Below are 25573 nucleotides of genomic sequence, written 5' to 3'. Positions count from 1 at the left end.
AGAAGAGAACTACATATTTATTGAGAAGAAAAAAGAAATAGGAACTTACCAGAAACAAAATACCATAAATGGTAACACAAAAAAATAACTTCAGCTTGAGGAATTACTAAACTTCGATTCATGACAAATTCTATTTTGTAGTATTCCATTTTACCTGCATGTTTTCTAAAAACATTCATTATCACCTTGTGTAGTACAGTTTTAAATGAATGAAAAATAAAATTTAGATAGTAAACAAGTATTTATATAGGGTTTTATAAAAATAGCAAATGAACTCTTTTACCTGGGAAACTCATTATGAAACCTCAGAGCAAAAATAAAACCCTGCTGCCACAGAACTATGCTAAAGGACTTGCTGTGGAATTCTCTGTAAATGAACTATACCCAAGGTATACTTGCCAATCTATAATCTCAAAAGAATTGCAATTCAGGACATATAGAAAAATAAATTATGCTGTAGGTGCTAAATAGCATTTTCATTGCTTTTCAAACCACTGTTTCTTTATGCACATTGTTTTATCTTTAGATCAGTTGAGTAGGGACTTGCTGGAGAAAACATTTCCACAATTAATCTTGTGGTTTTTTGGGCATAATTGCATGCCATGAAACACTCACTGAACATAATTAGCTCCTTTGTACTACTAATCCAAAACTTTTTTGTATGAAAATACTGACTTGCCAGATGGTAAGGAACATCATGCTATCTCACCAACTGGGAAATCGGAGTTCAGGTTCACAGGCCACAGAACAACAATGATGAAAGGATACAGGGAGCCCCCAAGGGTAGAGAGGGAAGACTGCCAGGCTCTTCCTGAGCATGATATGATTCTTGCTCTCTCATAGTAAGATTTTTGACATAAGGAAGGCAGTGGGGTAGGAGACAAAAGCAAAGGCGTGCAGTAAAAGAAGAGATCAGTCTAACTGCACCCAGCTCACATGGTGCAGCTCTTTCCTCCACTCTTGCTTTCCTCCCTTTGCTTCCCCCATCCTCTGCCTGGTTAGCCTCTCTGCTACTACTGTGGACAGCAAAGAGAACAGCTGCATGAAGAAATGTTCACCTAGATGTACAGAAAACCAAACAAAACAAAAACACACACACACAAAAAAGAAATACGCAAAATTTCTGCTAAATTAGCAGAGCTCAACAGAAGAGAATAGATTGCTCTGCATATTTGTTCATTAGAAACTTTTTGTTATGCCTATCAAAACAAAAGGAGAAAATCTGTGAGCCATTTCATTATGCATCCTTGTAGCTGAGGTTTTGTGCAGTGCTTAAGGGAAGGCAGCTCTAGCTGAGGTGGATGAGGGAAGAAACCATAATCGAAAATCAACATTCTTGTCCTGCAAATTAAAATTCCTGGCCTAAGCAGGAAATTGAGCTTAAGATGTCTTAACTTCATTCTGCAGACAGAAATTATAAGATCTAAATCAGGAGGGCTGAGTCAGATTGAAAATTTCTCTGAAAATCCTTCTACCATTTTTATATTTCTGTAACTTGCATCTTACTTTTTAAGGCAAGTAGGACTAAAACTGCTTCTTTAAGAAAGGTAAAAGAGCTCCATGAGGGAACAGAGAGGCCAGCTGCTTCTAAAGGGCAAGAGAGTTGGAAGCTGAGGAAGGCAGCACCTGGCTGGGCTGTCATGGAGAGGATGCCCTGGGCCAGAAAGTGCACTGAGGGAGCAGAAAACCCAGAAGTATAAAGACCAGCATAAGATCTATATATGCCTCTTCATTTAAATATAATTTTAATCACAGATGGAAACAAACAAACTTATTGTTCCAACTCACTGCGAGTCCTTTAGAACAAATAGAAAAAGAGATCTCAAAGGGCTTCTTATCAATATGATCCAAAAATATTAGTTTGAAAAAACATGCAGTGCAATGAGCTGCAAAAATTCTAAATAGAAAGTCAGCAAAGCTCCTTGCCCAGGCTTAATTGTGGTGTTCCCTCAGAGCTGATGAAGTTTGCACCTTTGAGTCCTGGCCGACAGGTGCACTGCACACCGCTAGAATGGAGGGGCACCTGTCCCAAGCTTGGGCCAAACTGTGGCCTTGCTCTGTCTGTCTGTGAAGGGTTTATTACATCAGTGGTGTAATCATCAGAAGAATAGCAACAATACTACTAATAAAAATACAGATAAGGCCAATCTTCATTTTATCACAAAAACTATCACAAAACTACAAAAACCTTGCTAGAGAACTAAGTTTTGCTAACAAGCAGCAGTACTTCATCTGTTTTTCATACAATTTAACATACAGTCATACAATTTAACATACAGTCATACAATTTAACTCACTTCCACATTTAATTCTTTATCTAGTCTGACTATTTTGTATTCTGTCACTGAAAATGTTTTTTTTTTCTCCAGCAAACCTGTGGTGAAGAAGAATGTAAATTTTGCAGTAGCAGCAGCAAGCAAATTAAAACATGGAAAGTTTTATGAATTAAATATGAAACTGGCTAATGCAATCAGTTCTTTACTATTTACATTATTTATTTCATTAAATTAATTTGACTGTAGCTCAGTTTCCAGGGTGGTAATGTTTTCATATCAAAGACACAGTAGGACTCTGTAAGAGAAATGGCTTTGGACCTGAGCAGAGAGCATTAGAGATCTGGCAAAGGAGACTGCTTGGGGTTTGGGGATACACACATTTTGGAAATATTGGTACTTTGATAAGCAGGATGATCGCTTACAGCGTTGACATTTAATCTGTGAACGCTGGGCTGCAAGACTAACACCTAAAATAAGAGTAGAAGCAATTCACACTTTCTCATGTCATGATTTAAGTCTTTCTGGGAACTAAGACATCACTGCAATGGTCATATAGCATTTCCATTTTGAAACCTCCTTTGATGTATTATCCCCAAGGGATACCATAACAGATGGCTATTCAACACACATGTAGTCTTCCAACCCATACGCCTATATTCCCAGCTACACTTCAGAAACCACTAAGGGAAAGTGTGAAAAAATGCTCTCAGTCCTACACCAGCAAGGGTTGCAAAATTCTGCTCCTGAATACAAATCCCCTTTTCATTATTTTTAAAGCATTCTACTCAGTATATATTTATTGCTTTTTCAAGATAATCTTGCAGAACTTTTTTGTTTTTTGGAGATTGGCTGTTTATAAAAGCCTACAACTATCCATCCAACCACCCATCTACCCTTCTCCCCCAAAAATAACTTTTCAAAATGCATTCTATAGAAAATATTAAAGTCCCATTTCCTGTTAAATAGTTATTGCTAATATGTTGTTATTTTTTCTCATGAGAACTAATGGGACTGTCACAGTATTTCTCCTTCCAAACAGGGAGATCAGCTTCTTTTAGCAATTTGCAAGGAACTGTAATCAGAATAAAAGGTATCAATGATGGTAAATTTCCTGAAATTATGGACAGTTATTTACGGAGATTTCGATAAATTGATCCCTATATACACAAATTTACTTCTTTTATGATTGATTAAACTGAAAGTTTCTTTAAAGGGACCATGATTTTCTTTATCTTTTCACAGGACATAGTACAGCAATGACATCTCACAGAATTAAAAGTGGGTGGATAGACAGAGCTGTAAGATGTTTGCAAAGCCTCACACTAAAACTATTTCAGATTTTCTTGAAAACATTATTTGAAAGCTGTCTAAAAAATCACAGACAAACTGTTTTATTAGATGTCAGCATACCCCAGTGGGAAATGTTGCTAAAGGAACCAAGAGGGTTTCTGTGGGATGCTTCTCTGGCTTCTGCTGCTGAAAACTTCAGTGAAATTTGTGTGGAGAAGAGGATCTCTACCTTGTACAAACACTGATTGCCATTGTATTTACATTTACAATCCTTCATTAGTTATAAAGTCATCTTTAATTGCTTGTTTGGATATCATTTATGCACTTTGATAATAATTCCTTTATAAACAATAACAATAATTACTTGGCAAAAATAAACCATGTCCCAGATTAGAACTTTCCTTCAAAATAGCAGCTAAGACTCTAATCAAGGAGGAGTCTCTCAACTGACTGCTGAGAATATGGAAAATTATCAAACCCGAGATCAAAGGACATCTGATCTTTTAAAAGGTCTGCCCTTCAAAGAGAAAAGGGAAATCTGTCAGCTACAACTGACAAGCACAGGCTGAAAAAAGCATCTGTGTACAGTAGAGAGACGAAGAACACTTAAAAATTACTGAGAAATCCCAAGCACTTTAGCTGCTGTAGCACTAATAGGGAAAACCGAGAAATTGTTACTAATGAATCCTAGTTAGTTAAGAAGTAGCTGCTTCTGTACCCCAACATTAATATCAATCCCAGGCCAAGTGACAAGGAACAGCTAGGGGAAGAAAGTTAATTTTGAGTCTGTGTCTCAGCAGGGAGATCTGAGCACCTTCCAGCCTGCTTTTTCAAGGCAAGCGTAAGATATGCAAAAGCCCATTCTTATGGCCATGGGTATATAGACCACAAGGAAACGCCAAGACTTCCACAGTGAACAACTGGGAGACTGGGAGTACTCAAATTCCAGCTACAACCTCAGGTCACAGCATAGCTGAAAGCCTGAAGAGTCATGATTAAGATCAAGTCTCAAACTGCTTTGTGGTTTATTGATTATAAAGAATTCAAGTGTGGTCACTGCATATAAAACATGGCAGAAGTCATTAATTAAAATTTTGTGATCCAAACTACACATCAGTATTAGAATTTATGCCTAATATCAGTTATTATAAGTTATATAATGCATAGAAGATGTGTAGAACTTATAAAAGAAGGCATCAATTTATTTTTTGTTTTGTATTTAATTGTTCCCTAAATTAAAAAAAAAAAAAAGATGCCATTTTTGTAAGGCTGAGCACAAAGTAACATGCTTTGATGAGGCATCTGAACAGACAAGTCAAAGATTTTTTCTGAGAAATAAGAGCTCTCAAGGCAGAAACAAAGGCGTAGCAGTAAAGGGGGAGGAGCAAAATAAAAAAAATGGAGCTGCACAACTGTGAAAAGCACATGCAGCAAGAGCAGAGATGCTACAGAGAGTTTTGCACTGAAAGTTGAGGAGCTCTGACTTGACAAAGGGAAAAAATACAGACAGGTGGACATCAAGAGTATTCAGTCTGTATGATGTAGGCTTTTGTTATTTTTTTGTAATATTTTTCAAACCAAAGCAGAGTTTTAACTGGACTCAGGATAGGATATTTTTTCCTGACCTTTGACATTTGGTATTACAAAAACGGTTCACCATGACTTAGACTGCAAGCAATATTACCTGAATTAGTTCAGCTAAGTTTTGCAAGTTCAGAGCCCTGACTAATCTAGGAAAATAGATCTAGTACAAAAAAAGAGTGAATCTAAGCTTAAAAGTCCATCACATTTCCTCTGAAAAACAAATAAAAATACATTCTGAGAATAACTAAAAAAGTGTTAATCTAGAAAATAATCTAGAATTCACTTGTCAGTAAATTATACTGAGTTACTGTAAATGCAACAGTGGCAATACAATTTTGCAATTGTATGTGTCCATAAAATGTGTCTACCTTTGCAACACTTAACAAGGATAGATCTACCCTACTTAGCACCAGTACAAGCAATGCTGGAAAACTTCCTGCATGTATGAACAGCTTGTCAGTGGAAAGGCTGACAGTGCCATAGAGGTGTAATTCCTCTCATGTAATAGGCCCTGTTTAACCCATATTAGTCACTGAGTGTCCTGGATTCTTCTAGGCACTTTTGAGGGATTATTCATCCAGACATCTAAAATCCCTGTTTTCCAAAGGGATAAATTCCCTTCTAGATGTGTCATAGGTAAAAAGATGGTTGTAGATGATTAGTTGAATTTAGCATGGCAGGCAAAGCAACACAGTGTAGCCAAAGCAGAAGCATGTGACACTCATAAATTATAAAATATAAACCAAGATATAATTATTATGCTTTGTCTGCAAACCAAGAGTAATTCAACTAAAAATTGTAACCCGCAACAGTCTGTCTTTGGCAGTTCTAAGAATGTGTAGCCAGACACAATGCCCATGCATTTCACATAAATATGTCAGCAACATGGCTACCAAAGGTGCAAAGAGGGGACATCAAAAATCAGAGATACCAAGGACAATCAGATTGAGAAATATGATTAAAACTAGTCCTAATATTTATTTGGAATAGTGGAGTATTGCACAACATCATCTGAATTAAAATAAACATTAGAATAGAATAGAATAGAATAGAATAGAATAGAATAGAATAGAATAGAATAGAATAGAATAGAATAGAATAGAATAGAAAGAATACTTCAGTTGGAAGGGACCTACAACGACTATCTAGTCATAGTGACTGACCACTTCATGGCTGACCAAATATTATTGAGAAGGTTCTACAAATGTCTCCAATACTGACAGATGTAACCCTCAAATAGCATAAAAGCATCAAGCACAAGAAGGAAATATGGAGAAGAAGGAAGAAAAGCCCATTAAATAAGTGTAAACACCAACTGTTTTTTATACTTATTGCTGATGGTTAATAACATGTAAAATGAACTTCATTAGCATGAAGTGTGCTGTTAATGAATGAGTTTAGTAACATTTTTGTTTAAAGTTAGAAACTATCCTGATGTGTCAGTCTTTAAAATACAACAATCTCCAATTCCCTGGAAAATATTAACATACATACCTGTATTTTAATGTGGACACATATTAACTTGCAGCAGTTTTTGACAGGACAAGTTGCTGCAAGTTTACCTTACTAAAAGATTTGATAGTCTTTAATATCAATATATAACTTTAAGTGTTCAAAACCCTTTAAAACTCATGGTCTACGACATGAGACCTACCTTACATTTACAATATTTATACAGCAGCCAGATTAGATCAGTGCACAAAATTTCATTCTGTGACAAAATTAACCATAGAACCATAGAAAATTTCCATTTGGAAGGTACCCACAAGGATATCTTTCCTGACTCCACACAGGACTACCTCAAAGTTAAACCACATAAACCAAGAGCATTGTCCAAATGACTGAACACCTGCAGGCTTGTGGCCATGGCCACTTTTGCATGGTTGCAGGTTCCAGCAACTAACCACCCTCTCACTGAGGGAGTAATTTCCTAATATCATGTGTAACCTTCACCTGGTGCAACTTTGAGCCATTCCCTCACATCCATTATTTGTGTAAGAATAACAATGTTTAGAAGTTTGCTAAATAGGATGGAGAAGTTTAGAAGTTATACTTCTCCATTTTAACCTCATATGGTGAAAGAAAGTCTGGGAAAAACTGGTTATCTGCAAACATTTGCAAACCTAATTTGAGTTTGGTCAAATCTGAAAAACATATCCAGGTATTCACACAGTCCCAGATAAAATCTTTTCTATCAGAACATTCTCACACTTATGTTTAGAGATAAATAAATGAAAATTACCAATATTGCAATAAATTGAAAAACTGTTATCTTTCTTTCTAAAATTTTAGAACATAAAAACCAAAAAGCTGGAAATATAGCACTTTATATTTTTCTAAAATGTTGTGACTACTTATCTTCTAATAACAGATTTTTTGCAAACCTTCTTAATTTTTTTTTTTACCAAGCAACTTTGTCTCTCATTTTCATTCTGCTAGGAAGCATGCTTTTTAATTCTAAACTAAATTTCACTAAGAAACGTTTTGCAATATATGGAAATCCTGCATTATCAAATAGTGCATTGTTAAATACTGTTTCAGTAGATCTTGTAAAACCACAGCACTGGCACTGTAAACCTCTTCTATACTGCAGAGATAAATAAATCTATGGAGAAGGCAGAATATTCTTTCCTACTGCAGGAAATATGGAAATGTATTAAACTTCTGAACTGAGATTTGGTTTTGGAAAATCCTAAGTGCCTACTTTCACTATCAGCTAAGATAAAGGTTTAGTATGAATCATGTGCACTTTAAACAGTACTGACAAGAACAATGTATTATTAAGCATTGAACTCTGCCACAGCAAATAATATTTATCTGACAAAATATAACAAGTGACTGACATTTTCTATATTAATGTCATGTTTCATCATTTTAGAAGACTTATTTTCCTAATTCCTACAGAGTGCCCAAGGTGTTTGAAGCTTTAGCGGATGTATGACATACACTCTCTTTTCATAACATCTCACAGACTGACTCACACTCAGGGAATCAAATGTAAGTGATACAATAAAGAGGAAATTTAAAAGTAGTATAAGTATCTGTAGTGTGAAATCATGATACACAGACAAAAAGTGATTATACAGACAGAATTTAGTGGAATAAACTGAGAACCATAGGCAGTATTTGAAAGTTAGCCCACAGGCCCCCCAAACTTCTAAAAGCCCATAGTGAATTCCTAATCTTGAGGTCTGAGAGCTGTTACTTCTGTTAGGAAGAATAAGAACTGTCCCTCAAGACACAGTTAGACAACTGGGATTGAGAATTTTTGTGTTTAAAGATATGAGACTGAAAACTGTCTGTGCTTCTATTTCAGCAATGCATGAAGTTCACTGTAAAAAAAAACGTATCTTCTTTTGTTTTGAGGAAAAAAAGGACAGATAAAAATAGGGAAGAGAAGGAAACAGAAACACAGACGAAAAAAGCAAAGAGTGGGCTAGATATTTTTTCATAAATGCAGGTCTTGAGATGGGTTTACATTCAAAGGTCACCTGACTTCAATAAATAGCATGATCCTCTTTGAGGATCATGAATGAATCTTTCAGATTCATTAACTGACAGAATCATATATGTAGCATATTACTGAACACTAGCCTCTCATTAAGTGACATTTTGAAAAATTACAGACTTAAATGCACATCTTACTTTATACTTCCATTATTTATTAAAAAAAATGCACAATATTTTTTGAAACAGAATATTTTGATCTTTTTGTTAGGCCTTTTCAAGCATTTTTAGTTTATCAATATTTTCTTCCCTACTACAAAAATAGCACACACACATTTCAGATGCTTGTCTTGGGACACTCTATTAGCCTGTGCTTGAAAGCAAACACTGGGAATTTGACAAATGTGTTAAAACAACCAAGATTGAAATAATTACAAATATAGGTACCCATATATTTACCGCAAGATTAATGTGGAGGAAAGGTGTTAATTTGAGAGTTTCCACATCTCAGCTCCATGAAATGGTAGAGAACACGCATTAGCAATGCCAAATCTGCATAAAGTTTACACTCTCTAGAGCACACAAGAATTGCTACATTCAGTAATGAAATATAATTCAATATTTGCAGTGCTTTGCTTCTTTTTCTTTTCTGCAGAAAAGGCTTAAAGCACAACATGATGCTAGCTTTATATTTTTGATGATTTTGGAAGTTTTATATGAACTCAGTTCAAAGAACAGAGATTATTAAACAAGAAAGAATCTTCAGCATGAAGCATCATGCAATCATATAATCTTTTACATCTTTTATATATGAGGAAAATGTTTTAAAACATGTTATGCCTCTCACATAGTTTTTTGATGGTTTTGTCAGTTTGCTTGTTTTCCTGCAGTGAAATACGTTGCACTCATTCTCACCGTCCTTTCAACATAGCTTCTTTCGTTCTCCTATCTGAAATGTCTGGCTTTGTGCTGCTGCTAAATACACAGTGCTGAAGGGCTGCTGCAGCTGCCTACTCACACACTGCAGTAGCATTGAACTCAGCCAGGATGTTCTTTCAAGTGCTTTGAAATACCTTGAGATAGAGAAGGTATTATAGAAAAGCAAACTCTTTTCTATTTTATCCATGTAAACAGAAATCTATGCTGTCTTCTGCTGTGAACTAACAAAGGCTGCGGCATGACAGATGAAATGCAATTCAGGAGACCCACCATGAGAGTAATCCTTTCAAATGCATCTAGGATTGTTCAGATGATCAAGAAACTATGTGGTCATGAGTATTCATACACTATTAAAAAAAAAAATTAGGATGAGTAAAAAATTGAACTAGATGAGATTCTACACACCTGAAAGATATTTTTGTACTTAATACCAAACAATTCTGCAAACCTCACCCCAGTCTGTGACTAAGTGTGAAAAAGTGTCTACTGATAGGACAAATTAAGAGAGAAAATATAACAAAAACAAAAAGGCTTTGTTTTATGACAATTAAAATTTTTAAATTTAAAAACAAAACAAAAAAAAAAAAGAAAAGCATTTTTCATAAGAGGATCTCTGTGCATTTTATTCAGGTAGCCTAATAAAAGTTGTAACTTTTAGCAATTATTTTTGGTTTTTATATAACTTGATTAGCAATGCCACACTAGGTGTATTTCTCCTGAATTACCCAGAACCCCGAGAGACTTTCCAGTTTATTGTTTCATACTTCAAATTGTACCTATCCAGCAAATGTATTTGCAATTTGCTGGCTATTTTCAATTTTAGCTTGTGATACACAGAGGCTGTGAATTATAAGAAACAGTTCAGAAACTACAAGCATTTTTCACATACACAGCTAAGAAAGGTATTCCATTTATGGAATGCAATCCTTTTGTTAGTGTTAAAACATGAGATCAATTATGAATTTTAGAATTAGCCCCAGGTACTGGGAGATGTTCCTCACTGACAAAGTGCTTCCTCTGACTATGGTGGCTTGAAGGACAGGTTGGTTCTTACTATACAAATACAAAGACTAGCACTGTTACCTGTATTTAGCATTTACATGCCACAAAACATCAGAATAACAGAGGAAATCTCTAAATATGACACAGGAATAAGTATCTTCTGGTGCATGGTTGTATGACAAAGGTATGATCCTTTTCTCTGCAAACATTGCCAGCCCTGGACAGATGGAGCATGGCAGGGGCTGGAGGAGGGCAGTGCTAGGAGAGCCATGTGCTGTCCCTTGCTGGGGACAGTCTGTGGCCACACGTCTGCAGCACAGCAGCAGCAGGAAAATCCTGCTGGGGGATGAAGTCCTGACATCACTGACCCTGGCAAAACTCCCAGAGACAAGATTTTTCCCAAGTTTTAAATACTTTAACATACTGTACAAACCAGATACAAGATAAACCTATTCCACCTTACAAAAGGTTTGGGGATTTTTTTACCTGACTTAGGTAAGAAAGCTATTGCAAATGCCCCAGACCTCAAGGAGGCATGTAATTATTGAAAGTGGAATGTATCTTTATATCTATATAGAAAAGAAAAATGAATGCAATACTCTCTAAGAGATTGCTGTGCTGTCACTGAAAGGCCTGTTATAACTGGAGCCTAATTTGCACTTCTACTGAAATTTCAACATGATGAAAAGATGATGTATTTTTTGTTCTGTTCCAAACACAATGAAAAAATATGTTACCCTTTGCTGCAGAGAAGGCATGAAATCTAAAGCTACCTGTCTTAATGCTATGTAATGCTTATTCTATGAAAAGTTTAAATTAGTCTCCAAGAAAGCTGGCACCATTCCATTTTCAAGATAAAATTTAATTCTTTACTTCAAAACCTATAAGAAGCATCTCTCTATTAATTTTTTTTTCATCGGAAACTTTGATAGATTTCGTCCCTTATGAATCTCATTTAAAAATAAATGCATTTAAATGCCAATTGGGACTTTCTCTAGAGAGCTAAGAATAAAGGTTTTAAAGTGGAATTCAGAAAGAAGAATAAAGTTAATGTTTTTATTCCCAAGGTAACTGAATCTTTTCCAGGTATTACTGGTATCTGCTACTTTGACTACTTCTGGTAAACAGAGCTATTTCTCCTTAGATTATACAGTCTACTTTTCAGAGAAAGCACCCAGGTATTCTGACAAGGAAAAAGCCTCTGAAGAGTAATCAAACCTTATTTTTACCCACTTTATCAATACTTTGTTGAAACTAAAGGTGTTGTACTATTACTACTTTTTTTTCACTAGTTTTGGTTTCTGCAGCAAGACACTATCAAGAGCACAAGACCATAATGATCCATAATAAAACTAGTACATGTAGCAGCATATTGCTAAGCCCCATTGAAAAAAGGAATATAGTTTGAAATAGAGCTTATACTGATGTTGTTTTCTAAGTTCATTTTACATAGATATTTATCATTGAGTTGGAAGAATTCGTTCACTGAGGCTTTTAAGATTATAAGTGTGCTAGTTTTTTAATTATGCACAGTAAATCACATTGGATTTTCAATAGATCAATCATTCACTTTAAATCCTGGATTCTGCAAAAATAGTATGTCTGCTCTGACCTCACTTTTTTTCACCAAACAAAGGAAAAACTTCAGACTTGCAATACTAGAAGAAATTGAATTTCTTCCTTTCTGAGCTTACAAACATGAGATACCTGGAGGTAAGATTACTCAGAGAATATTTTCACTTTTTTTAACAATTATTTTATAATGCATTATCTGTCTAGCCTATCTTCACTTTTCAGCATCTGTAGAATTTATCACAGGAAAAGATACCAACTTCTAATTTTTTTTATTGTGTTTTAATTGTTTTCCTTTTGTTTTCAATATGTTTGTGCAAGCATCATTGAATACGTGCATGTTCTCTTTTCCTGTATAGCCCTGGGAATATAGAAGATGTCTTCAGTGTACCAAGAAACACAGATTTATGCTAGTAGGATACAAGCTAACTGTAGAGGTTAAGTTTGGTTTCACAGGATTTGCCTCCCAGGTTATAATTTCAAAGGCCCAGTGTGTTGTTAGGGCCAGAGCTCTTTTTGATGGATAAACCCCTAATAGCCTGAGACATAGTAACAAGGGTAAAACTAAGGTTACTATGCTGTTCTACTTCAGGTAGTGTGAGATTCACTAAAAAAATTTGCAAGTCAGGGAGAATGTGAAAGCTCAGCTGGCAGTTGATAGATTTTTTTTTCCCTCTCTGTGAAGTCGGCAGCTTTTTTCTATATATAAGCAATCTATTTGAATGTGATGAAGCACTAAGGTTTCACACACTTAAAGACAAGTGATAAATTGAAATGACATGGCTCTGTTGCTAGTTTACTGCTGAAGTAATCCAAATACCTTTTTAGTTTTTGTTACTGTCAAATTAATTTGTGTAAAATGTGCCAGGAGAGAACTCTAAAAGCAAACCAGGGAAGAAAGATATCCCATTATAATCTTCTATTTTAGTGCATGACTTACTTCAGGCTGCAGTACTTCCTGAAACTTCAAACTAAAACATAGATGTAAAATAAGCCTTCCATACAAACCACACTGCATGCAAATGCAAATATAAATGATCAAGACAGTATCTTTACTATTTTCTTTTCTAAGAATATAGTTCAAACATGAGATGAACGCTACAACAGAAATACAAGATTTCCTTCTACTGTTATGTCAGCTGCATCTTTTTCTATGCACAATGCAAAGTACAGAGTTTTGAACAAATTTGGAAAGGAAGAATGAATATTAGAGAAGGGAAGAGATATGAGCTTTGTGATATGAACTTTGTTTCTAATTTATGTACTAAAATCCATTTCTTGAACAAGTTTCCATTGTACAAACATACCTGTTTTGCACTGGTATGTGTATAACTAGTGGGGCTAGTAGAGCATTCAGCAGTATAAGGAAACAACAAACTGTAGATTTTTAACAAATCCATTTACCATTCTGCTTCTTGAAACTTAGATACTGTGACAACAGAAAAGTACTTAAGAAAGATTTACAGGAAAAATCTCAGAGAACCTAACAGTATGAAGATGTAAGAGAGTTCTGAATGAGATCCTAAGGACATTTCTTCCTAACTCAACATCATTAAGGGTAAACATGAAGACTTTATTCTCCGTTAGTATTTTTTGTCTTGTTCAATCTAAATATTTTTCATTTAAAAGCTAATTTCTTTGTAAGACTATCAAATTCTTTAATTGAAAATACAATGGTTTCTTTGAAAATTTATATGAACAGAAGTTCACTCTGATATTACAAACATTTTAATAACTGTGAAAATTAGATTTATTCTTTACATGGCTCCACTCACTAAGTAAAATCAGAGCCTATATTAACTAAGGAATGTTTTGAATTGAGACCTTATCCTTTCATTGATGCATGCAGAACCATGAGGGCCTCTAAAATTTCTCTGACAATACATAAGACTTAACAGCATATTTGAGTACAGATATCATGAATATGAAACTGTTTCTAAAGTCCTGTAGTAGTAGCTCTTAAGTTCTGTATTACAGGACTTACCAGAAAACAATACACACCTCAGAGAAAACAGTATATTGAGCTCGTCAAAGGGGAGTGTTGTATCTCTTCACAGCTTGAGGATACAGAGAACACAGCAGTTGCAACAAAACCAGAACTTTAGAGGGGCATGTCTATTTTCACTCCAAAGTGCATGTTCATTTTTTTACTCTTCAGTCTGGAAGAGTAACACAAGTATTTCTGACTTATACTATGTGTGGAAACCTGCACTGGCAGTGTTTTGAAGAACAAATTTCAATTAGTGTCTCATGGTTGTGACCAAATTATAAGTCTTGAAAAAAATTGGATCCTGGAATGCCTGTGTCTAATCTCTAAAATTGTAAAAAACATCATCTGGTGAGATCTTTCTACCTGCCAAAGCCTCTGAAACGTGAAGGTGAGCATTATATTAGGTGGAGCTATAACCTGCCAAGGAGCAGTCATGGAGAATTTTGTAGGCAGTCACTTCTTCTGATCCCTCTCCTTTTTCAGTGTATTACACCTTGTTTTGGTCATAGGCTTCCCCTGGCTTTCATTAGAGGTAGTGTGCATATGGCCAAAATTCAGCACTGGATACCAGTTTCACATCTGTTACATAGTAGTCCAGAGTCTGTTATTTTGGCATCTAAATGATACAAATCCTGGTTTTAATAAGCTGCAAATTAAACCTGAATTTTAATTGTCATAATGTGAAAATATGTGAATATGATTGGGCATAATACAGAATTGAAAACACAAAACTGCTAAGATGATAGTACATTTAAACTTTCTGTTATTTCTTTTGTGCATTTTTAGGGGAAGGCAGATAAGCTTTTGGCTTTAAAATTTCTTGACTGGCTAAACTACAAAAAACCTGAGTCCTGCTAAGGTGATCCAAAAGAAAAATTGGGAACGTTTGTAGCTCTTTGCTTTCCTATCTTGGTTGCATACCAAGTCAAAGCTATATTCTACAAATAATAACTCTGGCAGTGTTGACTAAAGGTTTCAATAAGTTACCCCCTTTGCTTAAGTACCCCATCATATACATTAATCCAATGGCTGTAAAGCAGTCATTGTGGGGACCATTTACTATGCTCCCAAGAAAGATCATGAAGTGACTCATCCCGAAAATACCTGATAATTCATTTTACCATCATAGAATACTGAGAGGCTTTATTTTTAATTATTAGTTTAACTGATGCTGCACAGATTTTTGTTACTAAAATTGCATGACTTCCACCAGAAGTGGAAGTGTTATTTTGCAGAGTTGAAAATTTGTCTTTTCTTTCTTTCTTCTTCATTCTTTCTAATAATTGATCAATTATTGATCCATGAGCTGTGATTTAGAGTGAAAATTGTTCATCATCTTCAGATTTATACCTTTTTTAGGAAAGAAATATCAGATTTTGTCATCAGAACATGTTAACTACTACTGTGCTTTCCTTCTGCTCCCATTGCAAAAAGTGATATCTCACAAATATGAGGTGTACAAGTTAACAACCCCCAAAGCTTGTCACCTGGTCTCCCAGCTTCAGGAAGATATATTGCATGGAAGAAGAGACTGCATTGGTATGAGCTCTAATACATACATATTGAAGAAAAGCATTCCTTAAAATTATATTGGGATAGATTCCCTGGGGTAAAAATAAAATTTTGCAATTAGAAAATGTGATATTGAGTACAGATCTTGCAGCTTGCAGGCATTGTTATCAAGGTTCACAATCAAAAGTTTACATGGGACTTGTTCTCATGAGCACAGAGGGCTGATGATCACATGATAAGAGATTTCTGGTTTGCATCAAATGCAATTAAACACATTTTCAATAATTCCATCAGGACATAAATTACAGCAGACATAAATGGTGCATATGTGAAAGAGGAAATATCAGTTTTCCTATTATACACAACTCTTCTAAATCTCCAGACTGACAAGAAAAAAAAAAAACTGTGCTCATTCCTGAATCTGACACTGAGTTGCAGAAGCTCTTCATTAAAATCTACATAAAATTTCAAACCTTAACAGATGCTAATCTGCAGTGCCCAAATCCTCAGAACAAGTAAATGAAAAGAACTATACCCAACTTTAATTAAGTAACATTATCTCAAATAATAATCAAGGGAAGAAGAATATATTTTATTATTTGTTTTGCAAACCTATTTGCTACTCTGTTAGTAGGCATTATCCCTTCACCAAATGTAACATTCTATGGGAATTACCTCTGAAGAATAATTCTTACTTGTCTCTTCTGCAGTGAAAGAGAGAAATAATAAAACTTGAAAATTCTGCTATTAATCTGAAGATTTCTCTGACAAGACCACGATTATGTTCATCAAAAAATATTTCTATACTTTTATATTCTGAAATTTAATAAATAAATATATATATATGTCCATTACAATTGTGTTTTTCAAAAAAGGCCCACACAGTTTGGAAAATGCTTTAATTGCTTGGATAATAATCAGGAATTAAATTACTTAACAGCAAAAGTTTTGCTTAATTAAAAATTTAAGTTTTTATTGAATTATCTGTCATAATCAGAATCAGCAAAATTACTCCTTTTGAAGTAAAGTACTTCATTTATTAAGTCTTTCAAAAGAAGAGATGGAGAAAAGACACAATATAAACAAGAGAAGCAGTCTGAAACTTGCAGGCCCTGGACTTGATTAAGATCTTATAGACATAAAATATATAAAAACAAATGTTCGAGAGATCAAGATCCTAGTCCAAATCAGATTTAGCTAAAATTAAATATTATTTGCTCCATAACATACCTTTAAAGTCTGAAGTACTGCTTTAAAAAAAAGTGTTTGCTGTTAATATTTGAGGAAAATTTTTCTTCTCTGCTCAGGCTGGAGTTTAAGCATGGTCTGGTTAGGAAAATTCATGATATCTAGTATGTTTTCTAAACTATTCATTTTAGAACAGAGGGAATACAAATAAAGTTTTGCAAAGAACCATTTGTACAATCTAAAATGCAATCTGATGCCTTTGATAATCCTCTGAGAGACTGCAGCAATAGAAAAGTAAATTTACTATTTTCTCTCTCTTGATAAATGTGATTCCATCAGTGTTAACACATAACTTTTGTCAGTTTACTGTCCAAGCGCTAAATAAAAGAGTACTGACAAAATAAAAATCATTTTCCTATATGCACAGACATATAGGTAGGAAGGGATATCTGGAGATTACCTTGTGCAGCCTCCTACATGGCAGGGCTCAGCCAGCTCAGGCTGCTCAGGGCTCTCCAGGCAGACCTTTTTACTATCTCTGAAAATTGAGATCTTCCTAACTTTTTCAGCAACCAATGCATGACTTCACCATAATGAAAAAAGCCCCAGACTTAAATAACTTAGTGTCTGTTCAGAACCTTGGGTGCTGTGGCTGTTGTCTCTGTGCCACGACTCCGTGTCTCAGAGGAGTCTGGCCTGTGCCGCAGCTGAGGACAGCTCTGACCTCTCCTTGCAGCCCTCCCACCCCGGCATGAGCAAAGCCTGCTCTTGAACCTCTGCATGGTGAGCTACAGCTCTGCCACAGGGGCCTTTCTCAGGCCTTATTTACCAACTCTTCTGCAGGGAATCCCCAAAGCACACTGTCCTGACTGCACCAAGTGCATGGAAAACATCACTTCCCTCTAATAATTCATTGAAGTACTGGTAAAATATTCATCATGGTTCAATTTTTTACTTCTAAATGAAAAAACATACACTTCTAAATAAATACATACATATTGGTTTGCACATTCACTGCCATACAAATACACATTTTTAACCCTCCAATATGATGTGCAATCATTTAAAGAAGGTGCTAGAATAAAATAGTCTTATTTTAGGCTTGGGACTTTTAACGACATGAGTACTTATTACACCAAAGCATCTATCATATCCAAAAATGGAATCAGGTAAATAAAAATTTACTACAATTCTGCAAACTAAAATTTAGAACTTTTTTCAGTCATCACTGTCTGAACTTTGACAGTAATCCATGTCCAAGGAGGTAAAATTATAAAGAAATAAATACATTAAGTGGGGTTTTTTTCAATTATGACCTGGCAAATCTTAAAATGAATGCCAGCATGAATCAAAATTCCCTACACTGTTAAACTATACAGAAGTCAGAAAAGATTCCTTTGTGCCTCACATGCATTAAAACAAGCAAATTTGTTAATTCAATATAGACATTATAATGTCACAAATCCTGCAGAAAGATTATCAAATATAAGGGTATTTCAAGCAGTAACTTGAGAGAAATAGAATTGTAAGGAATTGTAAGGAAACTGATGAAGGAGTACACAGAGCTTCACAAATGATTATATTTGAATGCACAACTGTTCAAATTAGATAATTAAAAATGATTGCATGATTCTGACAGCTCTCTGATCTCTTCTAATATTTCATTAAATAAATCCCATACTGTTTCAAATTTTTCCCAGTTTATTTCAATATAAGTGATGCCAAATGCAGCTCAGACTATGATTCTTTCCAATGTGGTTGAAAAATTCATTAAAGGTTTTTGCATTCAGAAATACTAAATATTTGCATTAATAATTCATTGTGCTTGAATTTGTTACATAAATCCTGCTCCATAAGCAGAATGACTGAAGCTTTATCAATGCTAAATAAATTACATTTACAAGTAATAGAGAAAATTAGCTAGAATGCATAAAATAAGATTTGACATAACTAAGACAAAAAGCAAACTTTCTATTGCTAAGAAATAGAGTAGCCCTCACTGAGAGCTTTTAGTCACATGATAATAGCCATATGCATTGGTTTAAAATAGTCAAGCTAAATATTTTACTTTTCAAAATAATTAGGACAGCTATAGGGGACTTTTTATTCCCTATAGTGCAAATTCAGTTAGCCATGATAATTTAATGGACAGTTAGGCCACACAATCTTATTAGCAAGGCTCCCCTTCAGCAGCTCCTGGAGTGAATTGTCATTCTTCACAAAAAAGCCACCATCCCAATTTGCATCTCACATACAGTATTCTCTCAAAGGGACAGGCATATTTACCCTTCGAGCTTTATTTGTCATCAGTCATAACACATAATGTCCTATCTTTTTTATTCACCATAGATTTTTACAAGTTCAAGCTGTGCATCCATGCCATTTACTACTGGTAACTTCATGCTCCATATGCAGTCTTTTTTCTGATTGTAAACAGTTTCACCTGTTTCATTTTTGCCAGTAGCCAGAGATAAATAATATGGAATGGCATTGATGGCGTATTTGCATTACACATCCTGTTTAAACACAGGCTTCATTTCTTCTTTAATACCCAAGAGAGAACTAGAAATGTCACTGACCCCACGAGAGTCATGCCACTCTCCAAGGTACATCTATATAGCAGAGTGAAGGTGCACTGGTTGCAGTAGTAGCAAAAAGTTAACAGAAGAATCTCCAAAATCTGTCTGCAAGTTAATGCAGACAAGCCCCCAGTAGGTCATTCCCAGCCTCCACTGACTCCTTCGTCATCACTCTTCTCCTCACCTACATAAACTTTAGGAGAGTAAGCACAGATAAGTGTTTTCTTGTTAAAATCACACTTTTGTATTGCCACTCTTGACTATCTCTTCTTGACTGTTCTAAACTAAGAAAAACAGGCTTTGGTACTCTGCCATTGACATATTTGTCTTAAGCCTCTTTGAATGGCATTTTGGAGTCAGCAGGTATTTCAAGTCCTGGCAGAGCTCTCTGTGGGAAGTGTGCCCTAGCTATGAGCCTTATTGTGCAATTTAATGCAGTGATGCTCAGTGCACTGCTGGGAGCTGTTAAACTCTTCCCACCTCTTGTCTTAGAGGCTGCTCCATTTCAGGGAGATATGTAATCCTTGCACTAGTTTACAGCTCACATATGAGAGTTTCTCCAGATGGCAAGATCATCACCAAGATGATGTGCCCTCTTAGGACATGTGGCATTGTTTGTTTGCTGTTATGTAAGTAATTCAAAACTGCAGACAGAGATCTGTTTCCTCCTTCAATTGTCCACTGAACCTCCCTCAGAAGATGACAGATCGAATGAAGCAGAGGTACTCTCACTGGCTGCAGACATCTTGGTTTAAATATTTCCTTTACCAGCAGTAACCTCTGCACTCTGCTAGAAGTGTCATATTTCCATTCAACTTACTCTCTAATGTAATTTTCTTATTTTGTGCTTTTGACTACATGTATTCACTAACAGTAATTACAGAGAGAAAGACTAGATCAGCCTAAAACAATCATAAGAGGCTACATTCTGCTACTGTAAGTAATTTAATTTGCCTGTTGAGGGTTAACAGTTAAACTATTCCTATCTTATAGCTGAAAGGGATGATGATTGCCTTTGAAAATCAAATCAAAATACCTAATAAATCCAGCATATTCTGTTTAGTGTCATCCTAGTTTATAGTTTCCTAGCCACAGCCTACAGGTTTGTGCTTTTAAATGAAAATGTGGTTAAACAGATAGAAAGGTTTTTCAGATATTTTATTCCATGAATGTACAGTACAGAATAGGCAATCATAAAAATTGGCCTCTACAGTAATGCTAACTACAAGCAATTTACTTATTTGAAGCTTATAAATGCAAAACTTCTGTCAAACAAAAAATTTAGGCTCAGGTTCAACAAGTTTTGAAAATAAACACATTAAAAATGTATTTTTAGGAAAAGAGCTGAGATAGGGACCTGGATAGGCAAAAAAAGATATTTTTGACAGGGTACTGAACCTACCTGTGTCACAAGTTTCCAAGGAAGATAAGGAGGATAATAGCTTTTTTTGCCCTTACACTGGATTGTACAGGTTAATTTAGAAAGAACTTTCTCCAAAGCCATTAAAGCCAATAGAAAGCTCTCATTGACTTTAATGAGCTTTTGTTCAGGTCTTATACATGACAGCTGAAAGACTGCCATTGATTGCAAGCCCTAATTTTATAAAGGTCCTTCATATCCCCAGGTTGGAGGCATTTGGAAACATGTAAATGTATAAATAAGAGCATTATAGGATAAAATTTGCCGGTTTTACTTAAAAAATTATGAGAGAGCTTCTCATTGCACATGTGTACATCCAGGAATATATCAGTTATTCCATGCACTTATTAATAACTGTTTCTTAGATACCCTCACATATTGTTTGGATAACCACCTCTGCACTGCTGGCTGCCAGCTCTAAACATTTAATCTACACAAAGTACAGTTTATAATGACTTTTCCCTTGAGTTAGCCAGAATATTGGACACAGAATATAAATTGTGACTTTGCTTTTATGCTGATATTATCCTGACTATGCAAGCAAAGACAATACCTGATCTGGCATAAAGTTAACCCTTTAAAATTGTTTAGGAATTTGAAGCAGCAGAGGATTCTAATACTTCATCAGTTTTTATAATATCTCCTGCATTTCTGATCTAAGAAAGCAAAACCATTGCCAGGAACATTACTTCTATATTTCCTATGCTGTTGAACTACAACTCATAGTAAAAAGGTCCATCAAATAGTAAAACTACCAGAACTGAAAACAAAAAAAAATTTAATAAGTGGTACCTTTATTATATTAGCTATTCATTGTCACATTTCTGTAGTATGCCAAATAAGGAATGGTACCCTAATATTATAAAACTTCACTCAGAATTTAGAAACAGCAACAGTCAATGTAAGAGAAATCTCTATCCTAGTCCAAGTAACTGAAAAAAAATCCAATAAGATGTAATTTTTTACCCCTTAAATTATAGTAAAAATATGCAAGTTCTCTAGATGTTTATTGGCTTCTATTCAAAACAGCTATTTTCACTGTTAAGAATGGCTGGCAGATTTCCAAACCTGAAACACATCAGTATTACAGCAATAGTATTTTGTATCACCTGCTATTCAGTATTACACAAAGCATTTTTTTTAAAGACAATGTACAATAGCCATTAATTAATTAATTTAGTCCCGTATTAAGAAAAGGTAATGAATATCTAAGTTTTGATCACATACAAAGCTAATAGCATTTCTAATTCAGCATTAACCATAGATACCCTGTTATTTTTCTACTATCAGTTAAGGTATTCATTTTATTCAAAGACAAAACTAAGAAAGAAAATAGTAAACCTTAAAAATCTTAGTTTAAACACTTTCATTCTATTTACACACTTCAGGAAAATATGTGTCTATTCTTTAAAAATCCAATTTTTGCCTTGTAAAACCATGCAATAACAAGATATTATTTATTTTATAACATTTTTATGAACTAAATAAACACAGTTTAATCAGGCCAAATTCTGCAGTTTAGAAATTCCTATCTCTCCAAAGGTGCATATAATTTAGAACTTGATTGGTATCAGGGTTTATGCTTTATCAACCTAACCCATTAGCAGCCATTACACAGAGTTATTCTCTAAGAGAAAAAAAATATTCTGACATCTGTTCTCAATCTGTTTTTCTATAATTTCCTTTTATGCCCCATGTAATTCATTAAGTTCATCTACAAAACATTACTGAGTCTATCTGCACTACAAATGCCTTCCTACTATACAATCCCATGAAAATAGAGGAAATGGTAGCCTACAACACAGTCCACTTAAGCACCCCACTATTTCTAGTGCATCTTTTGATTCAAGAAAACATCATTTTGAAAGTCAGAATTGTGACATACATGTCCTAATGTGACACACATTTAACCCCATATCTTAAGTGACCTTTATACTAACAAAGAGAGAAAAACATTTCCATCTCTTACCATGTCTGTTCCTTACCACTGCTGCAGTCTTAGGAGAGAATTTTTTTTTACAAAAAGTACATACCTTCTGAATGGCTTGAAAGAGTGATTTTAATATTTTAATTCACTTGTGCAAATAATCTCCAGAGTACAGAAGAGCAGTAAAAATGTCCCGGTAACCTAAAATCTTACATGTGTAGGATGAAAAGAACTTAGAGTGCAGTGTGTCCTTCTAAATGCACTTTCCACTTTCTTTTACAGACAGAAAAATTCTATATTTTAGCATTCTGGAGCTAGTTTCAAACACTGTGATCTCTTCTGTTCCTTCTGCTTGCATTCAGCGATTGCTGTTCTAATTTAATTTGAGACGAAAATACCTATTTACAGCTGACTTGCCCATAATGTATTCATCAAAGCAATACAAAGGTCATTCTTCCTGAAGAAAGATAAAGAATTCACTGTCAAAACCTGTCCTGCTAGCTCTCAAAAGTGCCATTGCTCTAAGAAAATGATATACTATCTGATGCTGGCTAACAATTGATGATTAATGTGAGGTCAAAGACTAGTGAAGGGGATTTACTAATATTTATAAACATCAGTGAATGGAGCAAAAATCTGAGGGTATTTAGATTTACCCCAGCATTCTATCTTGCATGAAAGCTGCATTGTGGCTACCTTGAGGATTTTACCTTGTGTGAATTTCTGTGTGAGCTGCTGTAAATCTGAAACCAATGTCCAACTGCTAAAGGTTCTTTATGCTCTGAGCCTACATTGGCAATATATTTGTAAGTGAAAAGAAGATTAGTGGCTTTATGACTAAGATTTATGTTGGGAACAGAGAGTGACAGAGAAAAGCTTACTAAGGGAGGAAAGAGATACCTGCACAGGATAGACTGACTTAATTCTGTTGGAAAGAACCTCTAAAACTAGATGTTAGAGATTTTGGAAGATAGTAGAAGGAAAATAATAATGAAAAACAGCAGGAAATACAAGCACACAAAATGTGAGACAAACTAAAAGAAGGCATCACCATTACATACTCCAAATCAGACAGTGGGCCTATTTTGTATTATTTCTTGAGAACAATTATTTCAATTTAATAATTGGGCTAAACTTCAAGAAGCCAGATAAACTCATAAGGCCCTTCTTGTCATTAATTCAATTAGTTAGTAGGATGACTTCTGTATGAAATAGATATGAAATGCATAAGGGTGGAAAAATCCAGTCTTGACAGCTTCCCTATAACAAACAGTGGGTTTTTAAATAACATTAGAGGAATATTCTCTCTTAATAAGAGAGAAAAATCCTGCATGTGGAATAGGGCTAAAAGAGTTTGTATTTCCACAGCAGGATACAAAGTTTATGCAACTATTTCCTGCATGCTAGATTAAGCTAAAACAAGAACAAGAATCTATACAAAGCGCAACAAAGCCAAAACCAACCCAAACTAGAGTTCAGAGAAAGAATTGACTGTCCTCCTGACAAAAAGATGCACACTTTTACCCATCAAGAAACAGATTTTATGGATTACATTTTCTTTTCCTTCAATATGCAAAGAAAATTTTAATATTTACTTTGGGAAAACTTTTAAATATCTCTACTATTGTCCACTGACCAATTTACCAGTTAATGCTTGTTAAGCATGGTTACAGTTCCCCAGTTCTTTATCCCAGCACTGGCACTAAAGCAGGACAAAGTTCCCAGGAGGGAATCATTCCAAATTGTATCAGCTGGCAAAATGTCCTCAGGGAGCATCTGTCAGCTACAGGGAGCTGGCTCACCCTCTGGCTACAACTCCAGCATATTCCTCCAAATTTAAAATCTCTACCACATCCCCTTCCATGTGGGGAATTGAAAGAAGTCCTTATTCTTTTTATAATAGCTAAGAAAAAACTCAATATCTGCTGACCAAGATATTTTTTAAAGTTTAATAATTCTCACAAAAATAACAAAACTACACTCACAATCAATTTCATACTCACTGTGTTTCACATATGCACAGTTTTTCAGTTGCAAAGTGTGACATGCAGAGAATTGACTTACAGGACCAAAAGCGTTGCTGTCAAAGCTGTGCCCATGGTGATCCCCTTCCACCCAAATATGACCGTGTGGAACTTTCACATACTTCTTTTTGTATCCAATGGTTCTAAGCAGAAATGGAAAAAATGGTTAGTTTAAAAGATTTTAAAAACAAACAAACAACTCCTCAAAAACCCAAAAACAAAAACATAAACAAAACCCCCCAAACCCAACAATGTTTTATTAGGAAAAATTCACATATTTCTGGGTATGGAATTTGACCTTGCATACAACTCAGCATTAGTTTAAACTGCCTGCAATGAATTCCTTTGGACTTCAAGAGTGTTACTCAAGTCAAAATATATAAAAATTTTTGTATGAGCTGGTTGCACTATCAACTGTTTACTACATTGTTTTGTCAGAAATCACAACACATGAAAGGAAGAGACTTTTCAGTTAAATATAAATAACAGGTTATTAACTTCACTTCTGTAGTAGCAAAATTTTGAACCATCATATTTTATCTCAGGTAAATACCAGTGAACATTCATATCTGGCAGTCACGTAATGAAAAAGTTTAAGACTGTTTTTCTTCATCAAAAATATACTGTTGTATCTGAACTGGCCTCAAATTCCTGCAATTATTCTGTCCTGGGGGTAGGATTTGTTCAGCTGCCACAAGCTAAACAGGATAAACTTAGAAAAAACCTTTAAGAGAACACCAAGTGATGAAGAAAAATGACATTGATGCCATCCTCTACAGAAAATCATATTGCTGCAGCATGTCCCAGTATTACAAAATGACAA

The 25573-nt window shown here is 34.9% G+C and overlaps 1 protein-coding gene across 1 annotated transcript in view; it reads right to left on the bottom strand.

Moving 5' to 3' along the window:
- The window catches only part of IMMP2L (inner mitochondrial membrane peptidase subunit 2), a 406503-nt gene that overhangs the window by 67169 nt on the left and 313761 nt on the right, over positions 1-25573 (bottom strand). The window contains exon 5 of the mRNA XM_036400427.1: positions 24791-24893. Coding sequence (XP_036256320.1) covers positions 24791-24893 — 103 coding nt within the window. The remainder of the gene's footprint in view (positions 1-24790; positions 24894-25573) is intronic.

The sequence above is a fragment of the Molothrus ater genome, chromosome 5, assembly GCF_012460135.2.
Source record: "Molothrus ater isolate BHLD 08-10-18 breed brown headed cowbird chromosome 5, BPBGC_Mater_1.1, whole genome shotgun sequence".
NCBI lineage: Eukaryota > Metazoa > Chordata > Aves > Passeriformes > Icteridae > Molothrus > Molothrus ater.
This window is presented reverse-complemented; position numbering and strand designations above follow the sequence as displayed.